Source organism: Adiantum capillus-veneris, chromosome 11 (assembly GCF_014529385.1).
Source record: "Adiantum capillus-veneris isolate H3 chromosome 11, ASM1452938v2, whole genome shotgun sequence".
NCBI lineage: Eukaryota > Viridiplantae > Streptophyta > Polypodiopsida > Polypodiales > Pteridaceae > Adiantum > Adiantum capillus-veneris.
This window is the reverse complement of record NC_140941.1, coordinates 139,604,642-139,629,567: the sequence shown is the minus strand read 5'-3', so window position 1 is coordinate 139,629,567 and position 24,926 is coordinate 139,604,642. Positions and strand designations below refer to the sequence as shown.

At 49.2% G+C, this 24,926-nt stretch overlaps 1 protein-coding gene across 1 annotated transcript in view; it reads left to right on the top strand.

Annotated features, from left to right (window-relative positions):
• LOC147448111 (uncharacterized) overlaps positions 1 to 24,926 on the top strand; it is a 172,666-nt gene that overhangs the window by 61,101 nt on the left and 86,639 nt on the right. Inside the window, exon 2 of the mRNA XM_086524493.1 lies at positions 24,193 to 24,255. Coding sequence (XP_086380619.1) covers positions 24,247 to 24,255 — 9 coding nt within the window. The 5' untranslated portion in view covers positions 24,193 to 24,246. The remainder of the gene's footprint in view (positions 1 to 24,192; positions 24,256 to 24,926) is intronic.

Below are 24,926 nucleotides of genomic sequence, written 5' to 3'. Positions count from 1 at the left end.
AGGAGATCATTTATCTTTTCTTTTGTTTGGAAAGGGCCATAATACCTCATGCTAAGCTTTGGAAAACGCCACCTATTACCTTTTCGTTTCCGTAGGCATGCCTTCTCAAAACGTAAGAGCACTCAATTGTCTTTCTTTAATTTTCAAATCTCGCCGATGTCGATCTGCTGCCTTCTTATGTCGTTCCTGAGATTTTGCTAAAGCCTCCCGGACCTTGGTAAAAGCAGTGTCCAAGTCCCTCATGTACTTGTCGGCTTCAAAAATCTTATCTTAGTGCTAAGGAAGGATGGAACTTTCGGAGCACCTGCAATAATCTCAAATGGCGCCTTCTCCGAGTAGGAAAATTCCACCAATGGATTTTTTTTTTCCTATTGAGTCTTCTGATCAGAGATGTAAGACTTCAATAAATCCAGAACAACTGAATTTGCAATTTCAAATTGCCCATCTGTCTGCGGGTGGAATGATGATGAGAACTGCAACCGTGTGCCAATGTTCTCCCAAATAGCCCTCCAAAACAAACTCGTGAATCTGGGATCTCTGTTGGAGACTATTGTCTCAGGCATGCCATGTAGTCGGAAAATCTGTGCAATGAACAATCTCGCTAAATGATCCGGCTTGACTGTTTTCTTCACTGGAATAAAGTGAGCTTGCTAGCTAAATCTGTCGATGACAGCCCAAACGCCATCATGCCCACTCTGAGTCTTCGGGAGATAAAAAATGAAATTCATTGCAATGCTTTCCCGGGGGTGGGTGGGAATGGGTAAAGGTTGTAGTAATCCCTGTGCCTCATGGCTGTCAAACTTGATTTTCTGGCATACTAAACAATTGCGAACAAAGTCGTCCACATCCTTCTTGAGTCTTGGCCAAAAGAAGTAATGCTCCATACCTTTCAAGGTGGTGTTGATGCTGCGGTGACCCGTAAAAGGTGGACAATGGCACTCAATCAAAACCTTTTCCCTTAACAGCTGTGTGACGCACAACATGGTTTTCTTCATCAAGTAGCCATCCCGTATGGAATATCCCGCTACTACCTCCTCATTCTGTGTTCTAGTGAATACATCCGAAAAATCCGGATGTGTGGCGTACTAATCAACCATGTCCTCGAAGCTTCTATGATGAATCGCGGAAATAGCCAAGACTAGGGGCTTCCGAGACAATGCATCTGTCACCAAGTTTTTCTGTCTCTGAACATGGACAATCTGGAAGTGACATTGTGACAAGATGTTAGCCCACCGCATCTGCTTTTCTGGAAGCTGCTTCAATGACAAGAAGTAGCGTAAACTCTGATGGTCAGTGAAGACCGTGAAATCGGCTCCGAGTAGGTAATGTCGCCACTAAGTAAGAGCATGGATCACTGCCAAAAGCTCTTTCTCATAAATCTGTGCTGTCAATTTCTGGCCTTGAAAAGAATCGGCTTTCATAGGCAATCACATGGCCTTCTTGCATAAAGACCTCTCCCAGACCACAAGCATCACAATATACTTCAAATGACTTTTGCAAGTCCGGAAAAGTCAACACTGGTTCAGTAGTCAGTTTTTCTTCAAGTGTTTGAAAGACAGTCACCTCGGTCGGTTTCCACGACAAAGGGACTCCTGTCTAAGTCCTCAGTCAATATGTGCAAAGGGGAAGCTACCTCTGCAAACTTGGACACCCCAAGTCAAGGTTCTACCGCGACACAAGAGAGATTCACTTCAAACTTATTCACAGTTCACAAGAAAGTCGACACGGCCCGGCGTAGTTCTGTGCCAAGTGATATTGGCCCCAAAGACTGGCGCTCCTTTCGGTATTGATTTTTATATTAATCTTTGGGCAAAGTACAACTGAGCCCGGAGTGCTCGCTCTTAGACTCTGCGTCCAGATGCTCTGTAGAGTGAGCCCCCTTGGGTCCTTATAAACAAGTAAAGCAGAGCCCCAAAAGCAGGTAATCATCTCAAAAGCAGCTAATCCAAAAGCAGGTAATCTCAAAAGCAAACTGTCCCAAAAGCTGCCAGCGCTAAAAGCAGAATTTCGTACTGTTGTCCGTAAAACACGAAACGTGTGTACAGTCAGCGTAAAAAGCGAACATCCGTACTGTTTGCCACGTCAGCATCTATCAGCGCCAGACGCGGAAATCCATACTGCCACGTCAGCCTGTGGGCGCATTTTCGAGTGGCTTCCACGTAAGCAGTTTGTGACACTCCTCCCCTTGAAGCAGTCCTCTGGCAACAAACTTTCCAAGAAGGGCTGTGCTGTGCTGTGCTGTGCTGTGCTGGGTCTATGATCTCCAACCCCCCTTGAGAACATGGTAGAGTGATGACTTGCCAGGCTACTTTGGCCGAGGTGAACTGAGTGTTGCGTCCTGACCAAAGGAAGTTCCTGATCAGCCTCTCTAACTGGCTGATACAGGAGCTTGAGAAGATCCAACAAGAAGTGATGCACCACATAGTAGCCAACAATACCTAGTTGGCCACTACAACTCTGCCTGCCGAAGAGAACCGTGCCGAACTCCAATATAGCAACATCCTCCTATGGACAGGAGGAGGGGAGCAGTCTACTGCTCAGGGGACAAGTCCAGGCCAACCTGACAACCCAAGTAACGAACTGCAGTCCCTGGGGGAATCCATCTTAAACCATCACCCGGCGACCAATCAGGTGTAGGAGCATTGCCAACCTGGAAAGCAACTGTCTTCCTCCAGTCGATCAATGCACTTTTGATGCACAATAAAACACCTCAAGAGCGTGCTCATACGTGTACACATTGGCCTCCTAGACCTCCAAGTACAAAGCTGAGTCATCAGCAAAGTCAGTGTCAAGAAGCTCATCTGCCCTAATAGGGAGCTCAAGGCCATGCAAGCAAACTTGTTGAGAAGCTAAGTTGCATTATACGTTATACGGAAAACGTATAATACGTCATATACGGGCGTATTTTCCCTGACCCCATATTATACGGGGGTTTTATACAGTGACACGTCATAAAAAACGGGTAACGTATTTTTTTCCCAGATTTTCGATCAAAAGATACTTCGATTGAAAGATGTTTAGTACAAATTTTCTTTCGATCGAAAGATGTATTGTTAAAAGAAAAACTATATATACCGGCAACGCGCCTATTGAAACTAGTGTTACTCTCAAAAGGTATTTCTTGTCAACAAAAGATAAAAAAAATTAATTTTGTGATAATTTAAAAAATAAAAATTCCAAATGTTTTTAATTTTTTACAAAATCAAATTTTATGTTTTGCTTAGATAATTTTATAATTATTTATTTTAAAATCAAATTAGCTAAGCTTTGTATGTTGTATAGAGCTCAAACTTTCACTCATACAAGGTTTTTGTTTTTTAAGAAACTCTTGCTACGTGCTCAATTTACTGACACGTGGAAGTGAATTAGGATATAGTTTAGAGATTACCGTTGTGTGTAGAGTGTACTCTCACATGAGGTTATCTGTCAGCAAAGTATAATACAATAGAGGCCAGTTTTATTGAGGTAAGTTCGATTTTGACGTGCAGATACTTTCTCACCTCAAAGTGAACATAGATAGAAATTTTGTTGTCCTGTGTAAAGCCATCACTCTATGCTCTCACAGTAATCAAAATTTAGAAATCCCATGTCCAAATACATTGATATTATATTATCTTTATTTGGATTTCTATGTCTATCATACTGTGTATCAAATGCAGATAGATAACTTTCAAAGATCTACCGTGGAGTGTGAGAACTTCATGTTCGCACTTCAGATAGATATGACAATTGTCAAAGATTGCAATCAATACCATTTTCTATGAGAATCAATTGCAAGATTTGATCAATATTACCAATTATCGTATTGTGTGAAAGCTTTAAGCTTGCACTTTAAATAAATCGATATAGTGCAACGGATTATAAAATTGATTATCGTAATGTGTGAAAGCCAAAAGCTTGCACTTTAAATGAATCAATATAGTGCAATGTGATTGAAATGTTTTGTTTGAAGTGATAAACTTATTTAGTGCGTCAAAATATAATTTGATTGACATGAGTTTATTGAAAAATGCAAAGACTATTATTGTCTATTGTTAATTGATAATGTAGCGCGATACTAATTGATAATATGGTTAGATTTTGATCACTATATTGATCGATAGAGTATTGCTTGTGCAGTTTGTTGCTTTGAATTAATTTTGACTTCGAAATTAACAAGTGGATTTGTTAATCTCGAAGCTTAAATTTATTTGTCATGGTGAAAGGACATGAGTGGAATTACGTCCATGAGCTGCGTGCTGGAAAGAATACATCTGGATTGAAATGCAAGACATGAGGCCATGAGTTCAGTGGTAATGCGACCAGAATCAAAGAGCATTTGTTTAAAGTCCCTGGTAATGTGTTCGAGTGTACGGCGCCGCCAAGAGATATTCCTGCTAGATTGCCAAAGTACGCTCGCATTGCAGAGCAAATTCTTGCAGATAAAAAGAAAACCGTGAATGCCAAACAAGCTGCAATGGATATTGAAATGTCATTTGTCAATGAGAGGAAAGAGCATGTGCCTACGGAAGCAAATGTTCAGACTCCCCAATCAACTCCTTTTCATGAACGTGCTTCGACGTCAGCAGCAGCAAATCGTAGCTCAACTAAAGCTAGTAAAGCTAGTAAAGCATCATCCAATGGCCAAACGCTGTATGAAGCGATAGATAAGCAAAAGTTGCTTGAGTTGCACTTGAAATGGACGCAAGCTTTTGTGGTGTGTGGTATACCATTCAATGATATGCGCAACCCCATGTTTCAAGATGCTTTAACGAGCACGACCAAAAAGGGGTTTATGCTTCCTGATTATAATAAGATGCACACATAGTATCTAGCTAAAGTGAAAGACAGTACTGAAGCCATCCTCAAACGTACGGTGGTGGACTTTGTTTCTGCATATGGTTGCACTATAGCATTGGATGGATGGACCAACTGTCAGAAGAAGCCACTCATCAATGTGATGCTTATCAATCTTAGAGGGTCTATGTTTGTGGAAGCCATTGACACCTCTTTAAAAGAGAAGACCAGTGATTATCTAGCAAGGATATATGAGCACGCTATAGCAAAGGCAGGTGGACCAAAGAATGTGATTGTAATTGTCACAGATAATGCATCCAATTACAAGGCTGCAGGAAGAGCTATCCAAGTTAAGTACCCAGAAATTGCCATGTGCCACGCATACTCTTTATTTGCTATTAAAAGATATTAGAAAAATGGCCGTCATAAAGCAAACATTGCTAGATGCTAATCATGTGGTGAAATTTATTAGAGAGCATCAATTTTCGTATGCTCTTTTTTGATTAAAATCACCCAACAAAACTTTACAGATATTTTGTGCAACAAGGTTTGCAACCGCATATTATGTTCTTGCCACCTTGTAAAAAGTGAAGCTTGCATTTATTGAAACAATAGCTGATAGACGCTGGGATGCATGGCTCAACAAGTATCCTAGCTACCAAGAGGCAACTGCAAGGCGTATATCTAGGAAATTTTCAATTCAATGTACATAATTTCATAAAGTCATTTCACAAAATATTGTTAGAGCATCAGTATCCCTAAAATCTCAAGCATAGTGACAACCCGAAACGAAAACGGAAGATACAGAAACGAAAAAATCAGAGTTTCGGAGTTTTGACCTTTGTCGAAACGGTTAAGGAACGAGTTATTTATTTATTTATTTAAAAAAACCAGTATAATACTTAAAAGAAGAAGCCCAGAGAGATAAGTCAATGTTCATAATTTCATATTCTACAAAACATCAGAATGTATATGTCATATGACAAAAACTCAGAACCTTCAACCTACGGTCAACAAGAAATTTGCTGTCAGGCATCTCCTCAGTGTGCAAAATGTGTTGGTAGGCACTACAAAGGTCTTGACCAAGCACCTTCCAGTACTCCAAGAAGAAACTCAGAGTCAAATCATCCTCCCTTGGGAAACTACCCCTTGGGAGTGCTCTGAGGGCCTCCAGGTTCGAAACGGAATTTCTTCCGGTGCGAAACGGCATTTCCATTTCGGGCCCCCGAAACGCCGTTTCTTATCACTATGATCTCAAGGAGAAATTGGTGACTTTATTCAATCTAGGCAATCTATGACAAGGGAGTGGAGTTGTTCCCCTCTTGTGCAGCACGCACTCAAGGAGAAATTGGTGAATTTATTCAATCTAGGCAATCTATGACAAAGGAGTGGAGTTGCTCCCCTCTTGTGCAGCACGCACTCAAGGAGAAATTGGTGAATTTATTCAATCTAGGCAATCTATGACAAGGGAGTGGAGTTGCTGACACAAGATGGGCACCACGTGTCAATAGAAAAGAACAGACTGAGTAGACTTTTAGCACTTTAATAACAACTGAACTGAAAGAGAGAGATGACACGTGACACGGAGTGGCGGAATTCCACCCAGAGAGTATTGGCCCCAAACCTTGGCGACCCTTTCGGTATTTCTTTATATAGCATCAACACAGTACAAGCCGGTACTCCAGACTCTGCACCTTCTCCAGGAAGCATGCCAGAGAATGAGCCCTAACCTCATATTTAAAGGCCCTTGGCTTAAAAAGCAATTACAATGAAAAGCCTTCAAACTCAAAAGCATCTGGTCCAAAAAGCAATGCCAAAAAGCTGCCAGCGTAAATCACGGAAATCCGTACAGCTTCCACGTCATCATGCAAGCACAAAACACGGAAATCCGTACAGCATGCCACGTCATCATGTCAGCGTAACTTTCGGAAAAACTGCCATGTCATCAGTTTGTGGGTCCTACTTTATTTTAATCCTATATCACTTGGGGCCCCATCGAATAGGGTCCCCATAAGTTGGTGGACTTCTTTTTCTGTTACTTGTTCTCTTATGGTTTAGGCCCCTTGGCCAGCATCTGCAAGTTGGCTCCATTCTTTAGGGTTTTGACACGTCAACAGTTTGTGACAGTTGCTCCCCTCTTGTGCAGCACACACTGCACCAGAGCCAACCTGGTGATTCGACGTGTACTTAAGAGTGGAGTTGCTCCCCTCTTGTGCAGTACGCACTGCACCAAAGCCAACCCGGTGATTCAACGTGCACTTAAGGAATAGAAGGAATAGACACTGCTAAAAAATATCCAAAAGCCTAGAGGGACAACTCAAAATGGAATAGAATCTGCGAAGCTCTCCTCCCCCATCCACTTTCATCAAAATCCGGAAAAGCCTTCTCCTGACCAAATTATCGGTGGACCTAGCTTACCCTTCTGTTCTTTTTCTTGTGCCCTATGACCTGTTGGGTGCTGTTCGGACCCCCTGTCCATTGACACTTTACTCTAAATCTCTGATGAACTATTAGCTAATTCCCTTAGTTCTTTGGAATTGTTTCTTTGAGCATTCCCAAAAGACATGTTCCCGCTCATCACAACCATAACACTTGCCGTCTTTGAAGTACTCACCATGCTGCTCTTTTTTAATTTGGGCCCTGTGGATTTCTTATCTTGATTCTACTTTCCCTTGGAAGACTCATGCCCCATTGAAGCAGACACTAACTTGTCCGTAGGATAGGTCAATGAGCCGGCATGCATACCACAACCTTCCTTATCATGTTCCATAAGCCTCTGAATGGATTTTGACTTTTGCTTGAGGCAATACCATTGAATCTCTCATGGTAATCCACAACAAAACCGCTCAATCTTGTCCTTCAGGGTGATTCTCCTGAGGGCACTGGCAAAAAGGTATTTCAAAACCTGTGACAATAGTCAACGAAAGTGTCTTCCTTTTCCATTCTCAGATGCCAAGACGTGATGACATCTTCTTTATATTCTTTTGTTAACCAAGCCAAAGTGAAAATTCTCTTGAATTTTATCCACTTCCTAGATTCTTCTCTTTGCAAAAGTAGAGTAGACCACTATGTCTAGGTGTTACCTTTCAGATAAGATGCCGCCCTTCGTACCTTGAAGGCTTCCGAGAAACATCCTCCCAAAAAGACGTTGTCAAATTGCAATTGCTCGACGCCCATTCTTGAACTCCTTGGTCATCTTGCTCTTTTTCTCACTGTGTGAACTGTCAAAAGAGGACGAGGTCTCCTGTGAATTGCTAGATTGCTTTTTGTGCTTTCTGGATTTTTTTTGGATCTGCTTTTCTTGCTTTTTTCTTCGCTTCTTCCGCTTGTTCTCATCTTGCTGGAACTAGAGGAAGACGAACTGTAGGAATTCTTTGAAGACCAAGAAAAATGTAGGTTATCCTTGAAATGAACAAGCTTCTTGAATCTCCTAGTTACCTTAAAAGTTGATTTGCGGCCCAAATAACTAGTGCAATTTACTGATTTTCTTTTCTTTCAAGAGTGCTTTATGCTTTTCATCAACTAGTTTGTCTTTTTTTCAAGAGCTTCGTCAAACTCTTTCGGCGAGTACAGTTTCTGCTTTTGTGCACTTGGCTTTGCTTTCTGCTTCATTAGCTACTTGAGAGGTGAATGAACGGCCGGTAATTGTTCAGGTGATTCACATATTTCATGTCCTTGGCGTACTTGGTCAATCTTTTCATGCACGTGTCAACCTGCAATTGATGTTTGTACTCCGCTCTGCCGAGATTCCCTTCTTGAAATTTGCCAAAATCTCCCGACTCCTCAGAAAAAGGCTTACTTCTGTTTGAAATTTCGGTTGGTTTTTTTTGTTCCCCCGTTGGGATTTGGCTTTTCTTCATCTCCCCGTAGACTAACAGTCGAAGGGGTGTTGTCTTTGTTGCATTTTCCATGAGAACCATGTGTGTTGCAAAATGGATTGGATCCTCCGTAGAAGAAAACTCGTTTGGTTCAGCTTTACAAGAAGAAATAAGATTATGTGTAGATAAATAAGCAATCTAGAGAAGATGAGAGAGTATGGATGAAGATTGATAGAAGTAGAGAGCAAGCAAGGAGCCATAAGTGTAAGTTTTAAACCGCTGTACTGACAAAGCTTTTGACTCTTTTGTTGGCTTTGAAAGGGGGATAAAACACGATGTCACCAGGTCAAGATGCTCTAGGATCGCCTGTCTTCCTTGTGGAGTCTCCAAGCAAGTTGTTTTTGTGCCACAAAGAGGGAGATTGCCTGTAAAGAGAGAGAGACTTGCTTTTTCAGAAGGGGCCCAATTTGTAAAAGTATTCAAAACTTGATGAGTTGGGCTGAAAAACTCAATCAAAGGTCAATTGAATGCAGTTATGCCCAAACTCACTTGCCTTGTCATTTGTGGATGCAGTTTTAGAGAAAGATTGGATGCCATGATTATATCTCAAAAGAAAAGCACGTGCTTCTTTCAAAAAGCATTTGCTTTTTCCAATAGTAGCAGCTTTTTGGGAAAGCTTATGAGAATCTAACTTCATTTATGTGCCTGCCCTAGTACGCAACTCTTACGTAGCTCTCTTATAAGCTATGCTCTTAAAAGATTCCCACCTTAGAACCCTTACACTCACCCTGAGATGCACCAGAAATATTCATACTATAGTATCTCTCCAAACTTGTGGAATCATTGCCTTAGTGATGGCTCAAAGTCACCCATCCCATGACGCATTTTGATGATTGGATACCACTTCTTCATGCTCTGTGTCACCTAATGGATTTGATGCATTAATGGTAGCCCATTTTGGGTATTCAAGAAGTCTATCACAGTACTCTAGACATCTTTTTGGGATGATGCACCACAAACATATGCTTTAAGATGGTCTCACGGATATATTTTTTCTTTTTCCGAGAAAAAGATCCTTCTATTAGTTACTGAAACTGCCCATAGGGCTACAACCACCTCTTCAAGAGAGGGCTACAACAACCATGGTGGGAGACTCTCCCAATGAAAAAACCAGCATATGTACAATGGGGCTAAATCAAGAAATGGGGGGAGGGAAAAGCCACACAGGTGGTCGGTAGTGCCATCGGAGTACACCCTGGACCATGGTGTAGAAAGGCCCAGGACGCCAGAGTCGAAGGAAAGCCTCTCTGCGCTCCCGCATGCGGTCGGAGCTGCCCTGTAGTCCCTCGAGCTCTCCTCTGAGAGTGTGGATCAGCTCTAGCCAAAAATCGCGAACAGTCTCTGCCAGTGGCACAGGGTGAGCCTCAAAGATGCGGAAGCAACGGGCCTGCCAGGTGAACTAGAGGGTCAGGCCACTGATGAGCTCCCAACACTCCTCTCTCTCACTGCACCACTCCTGTGGAGTAAGCTCTGTGGCAGGCTGGAGTGTAGGTTGCCCCTCCTGCATTATTATCATCCTGTTGGTGGAAGATAGCTCAAACTGAAGTGCCGGGCCCGTGTGGGTGGACCAAGCCGTTTCTCCCCAAGTGTACTGTCGAGCCGTGGAGAGAGCAGGCATCAGCCGAAGAACTCGAAGCCACACCTGCTGTGCCTAAGGACAATCCCAAAGAGAGTGACGCTGGCTCTCCACAAGATGGTTGGAAGCTGCATATGCGGCCGAGAGACCACTATGCACTAGCCAGCTCCCAACTGCTGTAGCTCTGTGTGCGACCAGCACTGAAACAAGGTGACTCGCCTCGGTTGTCTGGAGTCCCACAACCTCTCCCAGAAGGCTGCCAAGAACACAGCTGTGAGACCCTCCTCCTGCCAATGAGGTGCTGGAGCGGGGCGGGCCTCTCTCCGTGCTGCTAGTATATGACGTCCCAGTCGAACAGTGTACTGAAAGAACGGGACGCCTGGGTGGTCTAGAGAAGAGAAAGGGTACCTCTAGAGCCACTCACTAGGATCCCAGTGTACTCGTGCCAGTGGACAGCACTCTCAAGTCCACAGCCTCCAGTGTCCAATCTCAAGAGCTGCTGGGTCATGATCGATGACACAGGTCCTCCCACTGATGCCCACTACTCAGATCCTCTGAAAACAGCACTCTGCTACTTGCGGGGCCTCTATTGCAACTCGCTGTAAGCGTCCCCCACCCTGAAGCTCGAAGAAAAGGGATGGAACAGTCTCTAAACAGGCCTTGACTGAGATGAGAACCTCTAGTCGTGTGAAGGCTCCCATCCACCTGGGTGCTACTGGCTCGAGAGGCGTGAGCCACTTAGTTGGAACTGCCTCTGAGATGTCCTGGCACATGCTCTGCACCCTCTCATGCCCTGTAGCTGGAAACCGTGCACCTCCTCTGACAAGCCTGTGAACTCTAACCAGTCACCTAAAGAGCGCGCTGGACCCACTGCCATGGGACCCTAGGAAACATGAGGCCGACTACCAACCAAGTGGCCTCTCTGAGTACTAACCATGGGGTTCCAGACAAGGGGCTACCGTAGGCGCTCCTCCATGCAAGTAGATTGTCTCTGCTCCTGGCCTTGCCGCAAGAGCTCCCAAGATCGAAGCAAACTCACAACGAAGCGGTCCTCCAGTCTCCTGCTCAAACCAACTCTGCGCAACTCTGTGAAGATCCATATGGTCGAAGGTCGCCAGGGGCCTCCAGCCTGAGGCACCCTAGCACGAAGCCGCTGTAGCAAGAACTCCTTCGAGGGCTCCTCACCTAGAAGAAGTCCTCTGACTATGAACTTCCCAAGAAGGGCTCTTCTCTGTTGTGCTGGGTCAATGATCCCAAGCCCTCCCTGTGAACAAGGAAGAGTGATGACCTGCCAAGCCACTTTGGCTCGGGCTATCTGAGTGTGATGTCCTGACCAAAGGAAGTTCCTGATCAGCGTCTCTACCTCGCTCATACAAGAACTCGAGAAGATCCAGCAAGAAGTGATGTACCACATAGTCGCAAACATCACCTGGCTGGCCACTACTACTTTGCCAAGCCAAAGAAAGTCGTGCTGAGCTCTAGTGTAACAACTTCCTCCTGATAGACAGGAGGAGGGGAGCAATTTGCTGCTCGGGAGACAAGTCCAAACCAACCTGACAACCCAAGTACCGAAGTGCAGTCCCTCGAGGAATCCACCTGAAACCCTCTCTTGGCATCCAATCGGGCACAGGAGCACTACCAACCGAGAAAGCCACTGTGTTTCTCCAGTTGATGAGTGCGTCCGATGCACAACAAAAGGTCGCGAGAGCCTGCTCACACCTGTGAAGGTTGGCCTCATGGCCATCTAAATACAAGGTTGAGTCGTCGGCAAACTCAGCGTCGAGTAGCTCATCTCCCCGAATAGGGAGTGCTAAGCCCCGTAGACTAACCTGCTGCGACACCAAAAACCTGCTCATCGCCTCCGCATAGAACAGAAAGAGGAAGGGGGCAAGAGGATAGCCCTGTCTGACCGAACGTACGAGCATGATGCGATCACCTTTACCTCCTGCCAAAAGTACTTGACTGTGAGCCTGTTTGTACAAAGCTGACATCCCTATGATCCAAGCATCTGAGAAGCCCATCCTGCGTAGAGTGCCCTCTAGAAAGTCCTAGTCAACTCTGTCGTATGCCTTCTCAAAATCGAGAAGAAGAATCACTAGGTCCTCACCACGGAGCCGTGCGATGTTGTCAAGGATACTGCGTTCCTTGACAAAACCTGTCTGAGTCCCATGTATAAATCTCTCTAGAAGTGGCTGAATCCTCAAACTCAGAGCCTTGGCAAGAATTTTGTAGGCTGAGTTGAGGATGGTGATGGGGTGCACTATCGAATCTCATCCAAGGAGCCACCCTCCTTGGGAAGGAGGTAGATCAAGCCCTCACTCATGCTGTCAGGCATCACTCCTGTGTGCAAAATGTATTGAAAAGCACTACAGAGATCTGGGCCAAGCAGGTCCCAATACTCCAAGAAAAAACTGGGAGTTAGCCCATCCTCACCTGGACAGCTACCACGGGGGAGGGCCCTAAGAGCAGTGTGCAGCTCCTCAAGCAGAAGTGGCAGCTCAAGCCTCTGAGCATCTCCTCAGTCACAAGACAAGGCATCTGTGCCCAAACCTGCTCCCTGTATTCTTCCTGATGCTTTGACTGAGGCACTGCAGACAGTAACAACTGCACGCATATCCTCGGGCTCAGAGGCAACTGACGCATCGGGCCTACGCAACTGACTAACCTTCGCATGCGAATGCCGAGGTCCCACTGCCTCAAAGAAAGCACCAGTCACTTTGTCGCCCACCTGTATCCTTTGAGATGCCTATCGGTGGAAGAAAGAAACGGCTAATCTGACCGAGTCTTGAGGCCACTCTGTCAGCAGGAGAATCCTGCCTGTCCAAGCTCTCTGTCCAGAGAGCCTCTACTCGCTCTCTGAGTGCAGAGTCCAACAAGACCCTCTGTAGGATACGAAGCATCGTGCTCCCTCTCCTCTTCCTATCTGCCACTGTGAGGATCGCTGGTGCATGGTCCGAGAAGGACGTCCCTGACAGAATGTCAACTGTCCCTCCCAAGTCATTGAAATGGTCACTATTGTAGAAGCGATCTATCCGCAATAGATTCACTCCTACTCTGCGGTCCGAACGAGAGAAGACAAGGCTGTCTGGGGGCCTCAAAAAACTAGAGTGCTGCCAAACATTCGAGACCCTCAGAGTCATACAAAACCTCTCCCAAGCTGCCAGCTCAACCCCATGCACAGTAGCATGGCTACCACCAATCCTGTCAGAAGGGTCCTCCAACATGTTGAAGTCCCCCCCTATACACCAGTGTTCTGCCAGAGGCAGAGACTCAACTATCTGTGACTAAAACTCTGCTCGAGCACTCGCCACATTGGGCGTATAGATGTTCAGGAAGCCCACAAGGCAACCCTGAACCTGTATAGTAATCCACTGAGCCCTGCGTGGCACAATAATCCCTCTGCCCACAATGGCCTGCTGCAAAGAGTCTGCAATAGTCATACATCCCTAACCCTGAATGCCTCCAGGTCCAAAAGCAGGTGACCAAAAAGTATCATATCATCCACGCAAGAGCTGACCACAACGTCTAATGCGGCTCTCACACAGATGGTGCTCCTGAAGCATAAGGAGACCAATCTCTCTTCCCACAAGGCAGCGCTGAAGGTCCTGATGCAGTCGCGGCCCCGCTGGCGCTGAAACTGGGGCCCACCAAGTCCCTACACGTTCCATGAGACGATCCTCATGGGGAGAGAGAAAGAACAGATGCTGTTGCAGAAAGCAGCTAAACGGGCTATCTTTGAGGCTGGCTTGGATGGGGAGTAATCCGCATCCGAGCGTCCTCTAGATAGACGTGACTCCAACGAGTGCCTTGGCCCAAGCCCAAGCAGAGCGAGCCGTATGCAAAGCAACCTCCTCTGTCCAGGAGTCCTCATGAATGTGTACATAGCATGGCAAGCACTGTGTATCGGCAAAGAAGTAAATCACAATGTGTCTACATCCTGCTGTATCTGAAGGTGTCACTGCAAACTTGGCGAATGGCCACAAAGTCTGAAGCATGCCTGTAACTCCTAGTTCTCCCATGTGGTGAGAGAACTCTAGGACCTCTGTGTGCAACCATCCCAACACTGAGTCGAGAGTCCACTCAGTCTGGTCCCTGCCGCAAAGGGGAAAGGAGAAGCCAACTGCTGAGTCCAAGTCCTCTGTCCCCCTAGCTGCAAGACAGAACATGGACCCTGAAGCAGGCTGCCTCATGGTCTGCTGAGGGGTCGCCGAGAAAACGAGTAAAGTCGTAGTCGAAGAAGTCCCATCGGCACCGGATGGTGATGCTCGTTAGACCACGAGGGGTTGTTGCAAGGGGAGACGTCTGTACCTGTAGAGTGGGTTGCAAGAAAGGCTGTCCCTCTCTCACCAGGCGACTCGTGGCAAAGGCGCTGCCAAGAGATCTCGTAGCAGCCTGAGAGGGCCTTGCCCCCTCGGTTGACTGTGGAACTCAAGCGGGACGGGGGGGAGTAGGAGCAAGGGGGAGCGGTGGAGAAGAGGGGCGGGGTGGAGCGGCAAAGGTAGAGAGAGGGAGAGAAGAGGTAGCGGGAGCAGGAGGCGGGAGAATGATGAGGAGGGGGGGAACTCCGGGGGGGAGGGGCTCTCGAGGGTGAGGCTGGGGTGGGGGCTGGAGTAGGGACCTCATCCTGCTCAAGAGGACTGAACCGGTTCTTCGTGGGAACTCACTGTTTTTGGGTAGGCGCTTGAGGACCACTCTGAGTGCCAGGGTGTCGCTGTGGCCCTTGCCGTCGTTTACCACGGGCCTGCTGCCATCCCTCCTCCGCTGGAGCCCTAGGCTCAGAGGGTGGCTCTGCATGTGTGCGCTGTGTCTCTGTCTATGGCTGCTGGCCAGCCCTTACAGGCTGGGGCTGAGTCTGTGGTGTAGGTCGAGGCCTCCTCTGTGGATAGGCCTTCGCAAGATGGCCCATCTGTCGACAAATGAAGCACTGGTTCGGGAGACCCGAATACTCCACATTCTGTCTAAACCAACCCCTACTCACTCGAGGCAGAAGAATGACCTTTGGGAGCGTGTGAGTGTCTCTGACCAAAACGCGAACTGAGGGAATGCCAGCCGCCTTGGCAGGTACTGAGGCTGCTGTGCGAGGTGTCTCTAGGACAGTCCCAATGACTGAGCCCATCCTGGACAAAAGTGGTAAGTACTCCCTCCGCAAACCCAGAAAGCAGACGAAGATGGGGATGTCTGCGTCCTCTACTAGAACATCCAACGTAGGGTCGAAACCATGTCTCCACTGTCGAAAGTCGGCTCGTGCTGCTCGGATGGTCAGTGGACTCATGGCGATGACCGTGGATGCCATCTCGGAGGTCTCAAACTTGATCTGATAGTAACCTCGTCCGAGTCTCTGTACGTCCAAGATCTTGCCCACCTCTGCGAGAAGGCGGGCCTGGAGAAGGTCATGCAGCTCTCCTCTGCTAGGTCGGGAGCCGAGAATCTTGTAGATGACAGAAGTCGCCTGCAAGCGCTCTACCTCTGCGGCAAGGCTCGCTTGCTCTGTCGGTGAAAGAGCAAGTCGAATGGTGGGCTCAGCGGGGCCGGGCGAGGGGGCTTCGGACGAGTCCCTTTGTGGCGGAGCTGGAGCCTCCATCTGTGTCTACTGCTGTGGCGAAGAAGCGGACGAAGAAAAAACCTCTGCAACCGAGCGCGCCGAGCACTGTCCAAAGAACAATGCCGCCAGAGCCAATTGCAGGGAGACTTCGGGAAAGAGGAAGGCGGGGAGGGGTGGGGGGGGGAAGCGGATAAGGCGGGCAGGGGGGCCGCAACTCAAGAGGCAGCGGGCGGGGGGATGGCGGGGCGAGAGGGCAGCGTGTAGGAAATGCAGCGCGCAGTAGGAGGGGGGGGGGGGGGGGTGGGGGGCTGCCGCCCGCGAGGACAGGCGGGAGAGGGGGCAGCGCGAGGGCAGCGAGAGAGGGCGGGGGGGGGGGGGGGGGGGGGGGGAGCGATGGCGCAGGGGGGGGTGTTAGCATTAGCTAGCTTCAGCCAAGATGAATCCCCAAACTGGTCTCACGGATATTTCGTCTATGATGGTTTAATCATCCTTCTCAATGGCACATCTGGAATATTCTCTCACTAATGGATTCATCTACTGTGATAGGTAATAAAGAATTATAATTCTTAGGCCATAGCTATCGAGCAACAAGTGTTCTTAGAGTCCTCCTTTTATTCATGTTTGTCTCCTTAATGCTTAGCTTGTGGTTCTTCTTATTCATCGGGAAACATTTGGTTTTGCAAGGAATTGCGTCGTTTGTGTTTGAGTTATGCGTATTACATATGTAACCATTTGATTAACAGCTAAAAAAACAAGAATGGTTTTTTTTTCCGAGAAAAAGATCCTTCTATTAGTTAATGAAAACTGCCCAGAGAGCTACAACCACCTGTGCAAGAGAGGGCTACAACAAACATGATGGGGGGACTCTCCCAATGAAAAAAACAGCTTATATACAATGAGGCTAAATCAAGAGATGGGAGGAGGGAAGAGCCACACAGTTGGACGGTAGTGCCATCTGAGCACACCCTGGACAATAGTGAAGAAAGGCCGAGGGCGCGAGAGTCGAAGGAAAGCCTCGCGACGCTCCTGCATGCGGTCGGAGCTGCCCCGTAGTCCCTCAAGCTGTCCTCTAAGAGTATGAATCATCTCTAGCCAAAAGTCACGAACAGTCTCTGCTGGTGGCACAGGGCGAGCCTCAAAGATACGGAAACAGCGGGCCCGCCAAATGAACCAAAGTGTCAGGCCACTGATGAGCTCCCAACACTCTTCTCTCTCACTGCACCACTCATGTGGAGTGAGCTCTGTAGCAGGCTGGAGTGTAGGTCGCCCCCCCTGCATCACTATCATCCTGCTGGTGGAAGATAGCTCAAACTGAAGTGCCGGGCCCGTGAGAGTGGACCAAGCTGCTGCCTCCCAAGTGTACTGTCGAGCCGTGGAAAGAGTAGGCATTAGTCGAAGAACTCGTAGCCACACCTGCTGGGCCGAGGGACAGTCCCAAAGACAGTGACGCTCTCTCTCCACCAAATGGTCACAGGCTGCACATGCGGCCGAGAGACCACTATGCACTAGCCAGCTCTCTACTGTTGTAGCTCTGCGTGCAACCAGCCACTGAAACAGGGTGAAGCGCCTCGGCTGTCTGGAGTCCCACAACCTCTCCCAAAAGGCTACCAAGAACTCGACTGTGAGACCCTCCTCGTGCCAATGACGTGCTGCAGCGGGACGGGCCTCTCTCTGTGCTGCTAGTACATGAGTCCCAGCCGAACAATGTACTGAAAGAAAGGGACTCTTGGGTGGTCTGCAGAAGAGAAGGGGTCCCTCCATAGCCACTCACCAGGATCCCACTGTACTCGTGCCAGTGGACAACACTCCCAAGCCCATAGCCTTCAGTGTCCAGTCTCAAGAGCTGTTGGGTCAAGGTCTATGACGCAAGTCCTCCCACAGATGCCCACTACTCGGATCCTTTGAAAACAGCACTCTGCTACCTGCGGGGCCTCTACTGCAACTCGCTGTAGTCGTCCCCCACCCTGAAGCTCGAAGAACAGGGCTGGGACTGTCTCTGAGCAGGCCCTGACTGAGATGAGAACCTCCAGTTGTGTGCAGGCTCCCTCCCATCCACCGGGGTGCTACTGGCTCGAGAGGCGTGAGCCACTCAGCTGGAACTGACTCTGAGATGTCCTGACACATGCTCTGCACCCCTCTCATGCCCTGTGGGTAGCTTGAACCCCTGCACCTTCTCTGATAAACTTGTGAACTCTAGCCAGTCACCCAGAGAGCTTGCTGGACCTGCGGCCATGGGACCCCAGGAAACATGAGGCCGACTACCAACCAAGTGGCCTCTCTGAGTGCTAACCATGGGGTTCCAGACGAGGGGCTGCCGTAGGCGCTCCTCTGTGCACCTCGGCCGTATCTGCTCCAGGCCACGCCGTACGAGCTCCCAAGATCGAAGAAAACTCACAGCGAAGCGGTCCTGCAGTCTCCTGCTCAAACCAACTCTGCGCATTTCTGTAAAGATCCATCTGGTCGAAGGTTGCCAAGGGCCTCCTGACTGAGGCACCCTGGCAGGAAGCCTCTGCAGCAAGAACTCCTTCTAGGGCTCCTCACCTGGAAGAAGTCCTCTGACTATGAACTTCCCAAGAAGGGCTTTGCTCTGTTGTGCTGGATCTATGATCCCAAGCCCTCCCTGAGAACAAGGAAGTGTGATGACCTGCCAAACCACCTTGGCTCGGGCTATCCGAGTGTGACGTCCTGACCAAAGGAAGTTCCTGATCAGCCTCTCTACGTGGCTGATACAAGAACTCGAGAAGATCCGGTAGGAAGTGATGTACCACATAGTCGCCAACAACACATGGTTGGCAACTACTACTCTGCCAGCCAGAGAAAGTCGTGCTGAGCTCCAATGTAACAACTATCTCCTGATAGACAGGAGAAGGGGAGCAATTTGCTGCTCGGGAGACAAGTCCAAACCAACCTAACAACCCAAGTACCGAACTGCAGTCCCTGGGGGAATCCATCTGAAACCATCTCCTGGCATCCAATCTGGCACAGGAGCACTACCAACCGAGAAAGCCACTGTCTTTCTCCAGTTGATGAGTGCGCCTGATGCACAACAGAAGGTCTCCAAAGCCTGCTCACATTTGTGAAGATTGGCCTCCTCGCCATCTAAGTACAAGGCTGAGTCATCGGCAAACTCAGCATCCAGTAGCTCATCTCCCCGAATAGGGAGTGCTAAGCACCGTAGACCAACCTTTTGTGACACCAAAAATCTGCTCATCGCCTCCGCATAGAACAGAAAGAGAAAGGGGGCAAGAGGACAGCCCTGTCTAACCAAGCGTGTAAGCATGGAGCGCTCACCTCTACCTCCTGCCAAAAGTACCTAACTGTGAGCCTGTCTGTACAAGGCTGACACCCCTCTGATCCAAGCATCTGAGAAGCCCAACCTGCGTAGAGTGTCCTCTAGAAAGTCCCAGTCAACTCTGTCGTATGCCTTCTCAAAATCGAGAAGAAGAATCACGAGGTCCTCACCACGGAGCCGTGCCAGGGCAGAAGCCTCCCAAAAAGTAAAGATGTTGTCAAGGATACTGCATTCCTTGACAAAACCTGTTTGAGTCCCATGTATAAGGCTCTCTAAAAGTGGCTGAATCCTCAAACTCAGAGCCTTGGCAAGAACTTTGTAGGCTGAGTTGAGGATGGTGATGGGGCGCCACTGTCGAATCTCATCCAAGGAGCCACCCTCTTTGGGAATGAGGTAGATTAGGCCTTTACTGATGCTGTCAGGCATCACTCCTGTGTGCAAAACGTACTGAAAAGCACTAGAGAGATCTGGGCCAAGCAGGTTCGAGTACTCCAAGAAAAAGATGGGAGTCAACGCATCCTCACCTGGATAGCTACCACGGGGGAGGGTCCTAAGAGCCGTGTGGAGCTCCTCAAGCTGAAGTGGCATCTCTAGCCTCTGACGCATCTCCTCAGTCACAAGACATGGCATCTGTGCCCAAACCTGCTCCCTGCATGCATCCTGCAGCTCTGATTGGGGCTCAGCAGACATTAACTCACGGTAGAAGTCAGTAGCAATTGCACGCATATCCTCGGGCTCACAAGCAACTGACCCATCAGGCCTCTTCAACTGACTGACCTTGGCATGCGAGTGTCGAGGTCCCACTGTCTCAAAGAAAGCACCAGTCACTCTGTCACCCACCTGAGTCTACTGAGATGCCTGTCGGTGGAAAGCAAACTCATGTCGCCTCTCCTCTGTGTTAGCAAGATCCTGTCGAGCCTGCTGTAACTGCTCCTCCAACCAAGGACTGTCTGGATGCTGCTCTTGCATCCTCTGTAGTGAAGCAATGCCTCGTTTGAGACGTTGGTCCGCCTCTCTCGCTACAGCCCGGCGAGCCAGAGGCTCCTGAAGAAAAAAGTGGCTAAGCTGAGCTAGGCCTGAGGCCACTTTGTCTGTAGGTGAAACTTGGCTGTCCATGCCCTCTGTCCAGAGAGCCTCTACCCTCTCTCTGAGTGCTGAGTCCAACAAGACCCTGTCTGGGATGCGAAGCATCGTGCTCCCACTCCTGTGCCTCTCTGCCACTGTTAGGATCACTGGTGCATGGTCCGAGAAGGAATTCCCTGCCAGGATGCCCACTGATCCTCCCAAGTCACTGAAGTGGTCACTAGTGTAGAAGCGATCTATCCGCGATAGATTCACTCCTCCCACTCTGCGGTCTGATCTAGAGAAGGCAAGACTGTCTGGGAGCCTCACAAAACCAGAGTGCTGCCATGTATCTGAGACCCTCAAAGTCATACACAACCTCTCCCAAGCTGCCAACTCGACTCCATGCACAGTAGCATGGCTGCCACCAATCCTGTCAGAAGGGTCCTCCAACATGTTGAAGTCCCCTCTTATGCACCAATGATCTGCCTGCGGCAGAGACTCAACAATCTGTGACCAAAACTCTGCACGAACACTCGCCACATTGGGCGCATAGATGTTCAGGAAGCCCACAAGGCCACCTTAATCTTGCATAGTAATCCACTGAGCCGTGCGAGGCACAAGAATCCCTCTGCCCACAATGGCCTGCTGCAATGAGTCCGCAATAGTCATACATACCCGACCCTGGATGCCTCCAGGTCCAAAAGCAGCTGACCAAAAGGTATCATATCGTCCACGCAAAAGTTGACCACATCGCCGAATGCGGCTATCACACAGATGGTGCTCCTGAAGCATAAGGAGATCAATCTCTCCTCCCACAAGGCAACACTGAAGCTCCTGACACAATATGCACCGGTGACGTTGAAATTGCGGCTCACCTAGTCCCTGCGCGGTCCATGAGACGATCCTCATGAGGAGCGAGAGAGAACAGATGCCGCCGCAGCAGCTAGATGGGCTATCTTCGAGGCTGGCTTGGATGGGGAGTAATCCGCATCCGAGCGTCCTCTAGATAGGCGTGACTGCAGTGAGTGCCTAGCCCAAGCCCAAGCAGAGCGAGCCGTGCGTAAAGCAACCTCCTCTGTCTAGGAGTCCTCATGAATGTATACATAGCATGGCAAACTCTGCGTATCAGCAAAGAAGTACACCACAATGTGCCTATATCCTGCTGAGTCTGGGAATGTCAGCGCAAACTTGGCCAATGGCCACAAAGTCTGCAGCATGTCTGTAACTCCACGTTCTCCCATGTGGTGAGAGAACTCTAGGACCTGTGTATGCAACCATCCCGACACTTAGTCGAGGGTCCACTCTGTCTCGGCCCTGCCGCAGCGGGGGAAGGAGAAACCAATTGTTGAGTCCAAGGCCTCTGTATCCCTAGCGCAAGGAACAGAGCATGGATCCTGAAGCAGGCTCCCTCATGGTCTGTAGAGGGATCGCCGAGAAAATGAGTGAAGCCGTAGTCGAGGAAATCCCAGCGGCGTCGGATGTCAATGCTCGTCAGACCACGAGGGATAGTTGCAAGGGGAGATGTGTGTATGTGCAGAGGGGGCAGTAAGAATGGCTGACCCTCTCTCGCTAGGCGACTCGTGGCAAAGGCTCTTCCAAGAGATCTCCTAGCCGCTGGAGAAGGCCCTGCCCCCTGGGTCGACTGTGGAACTGGAGTAGGAGGGGGGGGGGGGGGGGGGGGGGAGGAGCTGGGGGAAGTGGTGGAGAAGAGGGGCGGGAGGGGGCGACAGAGGTAGAGGGGCGAGGTGGAGAGGCGACGGGAGGAGAAGGCGGGGGGGAGGATGAGAGGGGGGGAACTCTGGGGGGGGAGGGGCTGTTGAGGGTGAAGTTGGGGGTGGGGGCTAGAGCAGGGACCTCCTCCTGCTCAAGAGAACCAAAGCGGTTCCCCATGGGAACCCACTGCTGCTGTGTAGGCGCCTGAGGGCCACTCTGAGTGCCAGGCTGACGTTGTGGCCCCCATCGTCGTCTACCACGGGTCTGCTGCCACCCCTCCTCCGTTGGAGCCCCAGGCTTGGAGGGTGGCTCTGCATGTGTGCGCTGTGTCGCTGTCTGTGGCTGTGGGCCAGCCTGGCAGGCTGGGGCTGGGGTTGGGGCTGAGGCTTTGGTGCAGGTCGAGGCCTCCTCCGTGGACAGGCCTTCGCTAGATGGCCCATCTGGCGACAAATGAAGCACTGGTTCGGGAGGCCCGAGCACTCCACACTCTGTCTAAACCAACCCCCACTCACCCGACGCAAAAGGATAACCTTCGGGGGTGTCTCTGACCAAAACTCGAACTGAGGGGATGCTAGCCGCCTTGGCAGCTACTGATGCTGCCGTACGAGGTGTCTCCAGGAAAGTCCCAATGGCTGAGCCGATCTTGGAAAGAAGTAGTAAGTACTCTCTCCGTAAACCCGGAAAGCAGACCGAGAAGGGGATGTCTGCCTCCTCTACTAGAACATCCGAAGCCGGGTCAAAACCATGTCTCCTCTGTCGAAAGTGGGCACGTGCTGCTCGGATGGTCAGTGGACTCATGGCTATGACCTTGGACGCCATCTCGGAGGTCTCAAACTCGATCTGGACATCCAAGATCTTGCCCACCTCTACGAGAAGGCGGGCCTGGAGAAGGTCACGCAGCTCTCCTTTGCTAGGTCGGGTGCCGAGAATCTTGCAGATGACCGAAGTAGCCTACAATCGCTCTACCTCTGCGGCAAGGCTCGCTTGCTCTGTCGGCGAGAGAGCAAGTCGAATGGTGGGCTCAGTGGGGTCGGGCGAGGGAGCTTCGGGCGAGTCCCTCTGTGGCGAAGCTGGAGCCTCCATCTATGTCTACTGCTGTGGCATGAGAAGAAGGCGGCGGGAGGACTCTACAAATAGGCGCGCAGAACACTGCCCCAGAGGAGACCGGTGCTGAAGGACCCGCCTTGCAGGGAATTGTCGGGATGAAATAGGGCGGGCGGCGGGCAGGGGCGGCTAAGGTGGGAGCGTTTGCAGCAGCGGGTGGGGACGGCTGGGGAGGCAGGGGCGGAACTGGTGTGCGTGGGCGGCAGCGGTGGGCAGGCAGGGCAGCAAGGGCGGCAGTGGTGGGCGTGGGCGGCAGTGGCGGGCGGGGGTAGCGAGGGAGGCAGGGCAGCGGGGGCAGGCTGGGCAGCGGGGGCTGGCGGGCAGCGCTTAGGGGGGGGGGGGGGGGGGGGGGTGAGCGATGGCGCAGTGAGGGGGGACAGCAGCAGCGAGCGCGTCTTTTTCGTTTGGAGCTTGTCTCTCTCCTGACTTTGGCGTGTGTTTGTCCAAAAACAAGAATGGTTTAGGATTGAGTTACAAGGAAAAGTAAGATGGAGACTGATTTTTACAAATTTCAGCACAGGGTTAACCAAAAAGAGGCAGCATGTTGCATTTGTGCCATTTCAATTAGTTCTTTCTATGTATTATATTGGTCTCATCAGCAGAGTTTATACCCTGTGTTGTTTTACTCAAGGATAGGCTTCATCATGCTGAGTCTGCCGCATGTCTGGAGTCATGCCATTGGTGATTAACTTAGTATACAGACCTTTGAATACGCTCATGTGTGTTCGTGCATGCTTGGGGTATTCATCGGTATATAGGTCTACACCTAATGTTAAGCAATGGTGATGTTATTGGGGATGTTGTAACATTTAGTAAATACTTTGCGTGATGGAGGTTATGGCTATATTGTCTAAACTCACTAGTAATCTATACTCACGCTTTGTTTGGGGGGGCGAATTTTGGCTTTAGTGGATTCATATATGTGTCTGTGTGTGCACATGTACGCATGGATTCATGAGGTTTCCCTACCCTTATTTTTAGAGAAATCATGGGTGTGCATGTGTATTCTGGAGTGTGTGGCTCTTAAACATGATCACAGAGCAGTATAGGTACACCTAAAAGATCGTATTGTTGTCAGGGTGATAGTACCTCTTTACTGGACCTAACAATTCTTTGCTTAGATAGACTGTTAATAAATATATAGGAATATGCTAAGGTTATTATCCATCAGGTTTGCAGTTTAGCATCTTTTTTTTTTTACATATTGCAGTTGATTGCTGTAAGAGCGTCTGTTTTTCTTGATTAGGTATTGGCAAGTTGATCAAGTGCTGTCACTTTGCTCAATTACTGGTGTGAATGTATGCAAATGGTAAAGATTACTAGTACCACTGCTTGTCGTTTCTGATAGATGGAGGACATACACACATGTATACTTGATTTGTCTCATAGGCCGACTTCTGCCTCATATAGACGTTAAATCTCTCTCTCTCTCTCTCTCTCTCTCTCTCTCTCTCTGTGTGTGTGTGTGTGTGTGTGTTTAGGGTTTTGCCAGCTGTTTTAGGGTTTTGAATTTCTGTTTTTTTCGCTGTTTTAGGGTTTCGACCTGCTGGTTTAGGGTTTTGTCTGCTGTTTTAGGGTTTCGAATTTCTGTTTTTTCGTTGTTTTAGGGTTTTTAGATTCTGTTTTAGGGTTTGAGTTGTTCTTTTGCTGCCCACACTACACACTACACTCCTCCCCCACCACCATTTGGCGTCGCTCTTAGAGCAGGCACTCAGTCTTGCGTTATCCCCAGGTGAAGGAAGGGTTGCGTGCTCCATTCATCATAGCAGAAGCATCAGCGTTTTCAGCATAGATCAAGGCTTGATTGCTGTGGAGTTTCCCCATTGCTGCCCAACATATTCAGCTGTGTTCTCAGCCAGTTATCTCCGTAGCCATTTACATCCATCCCGAGTGGTCTAAAGCACCCAACCGTTCAGGGAACGTTTCCACCACAAAGAAGCTAATTCAGCTTGCTGTCCATTTCTCTTTGCACCAACCAAC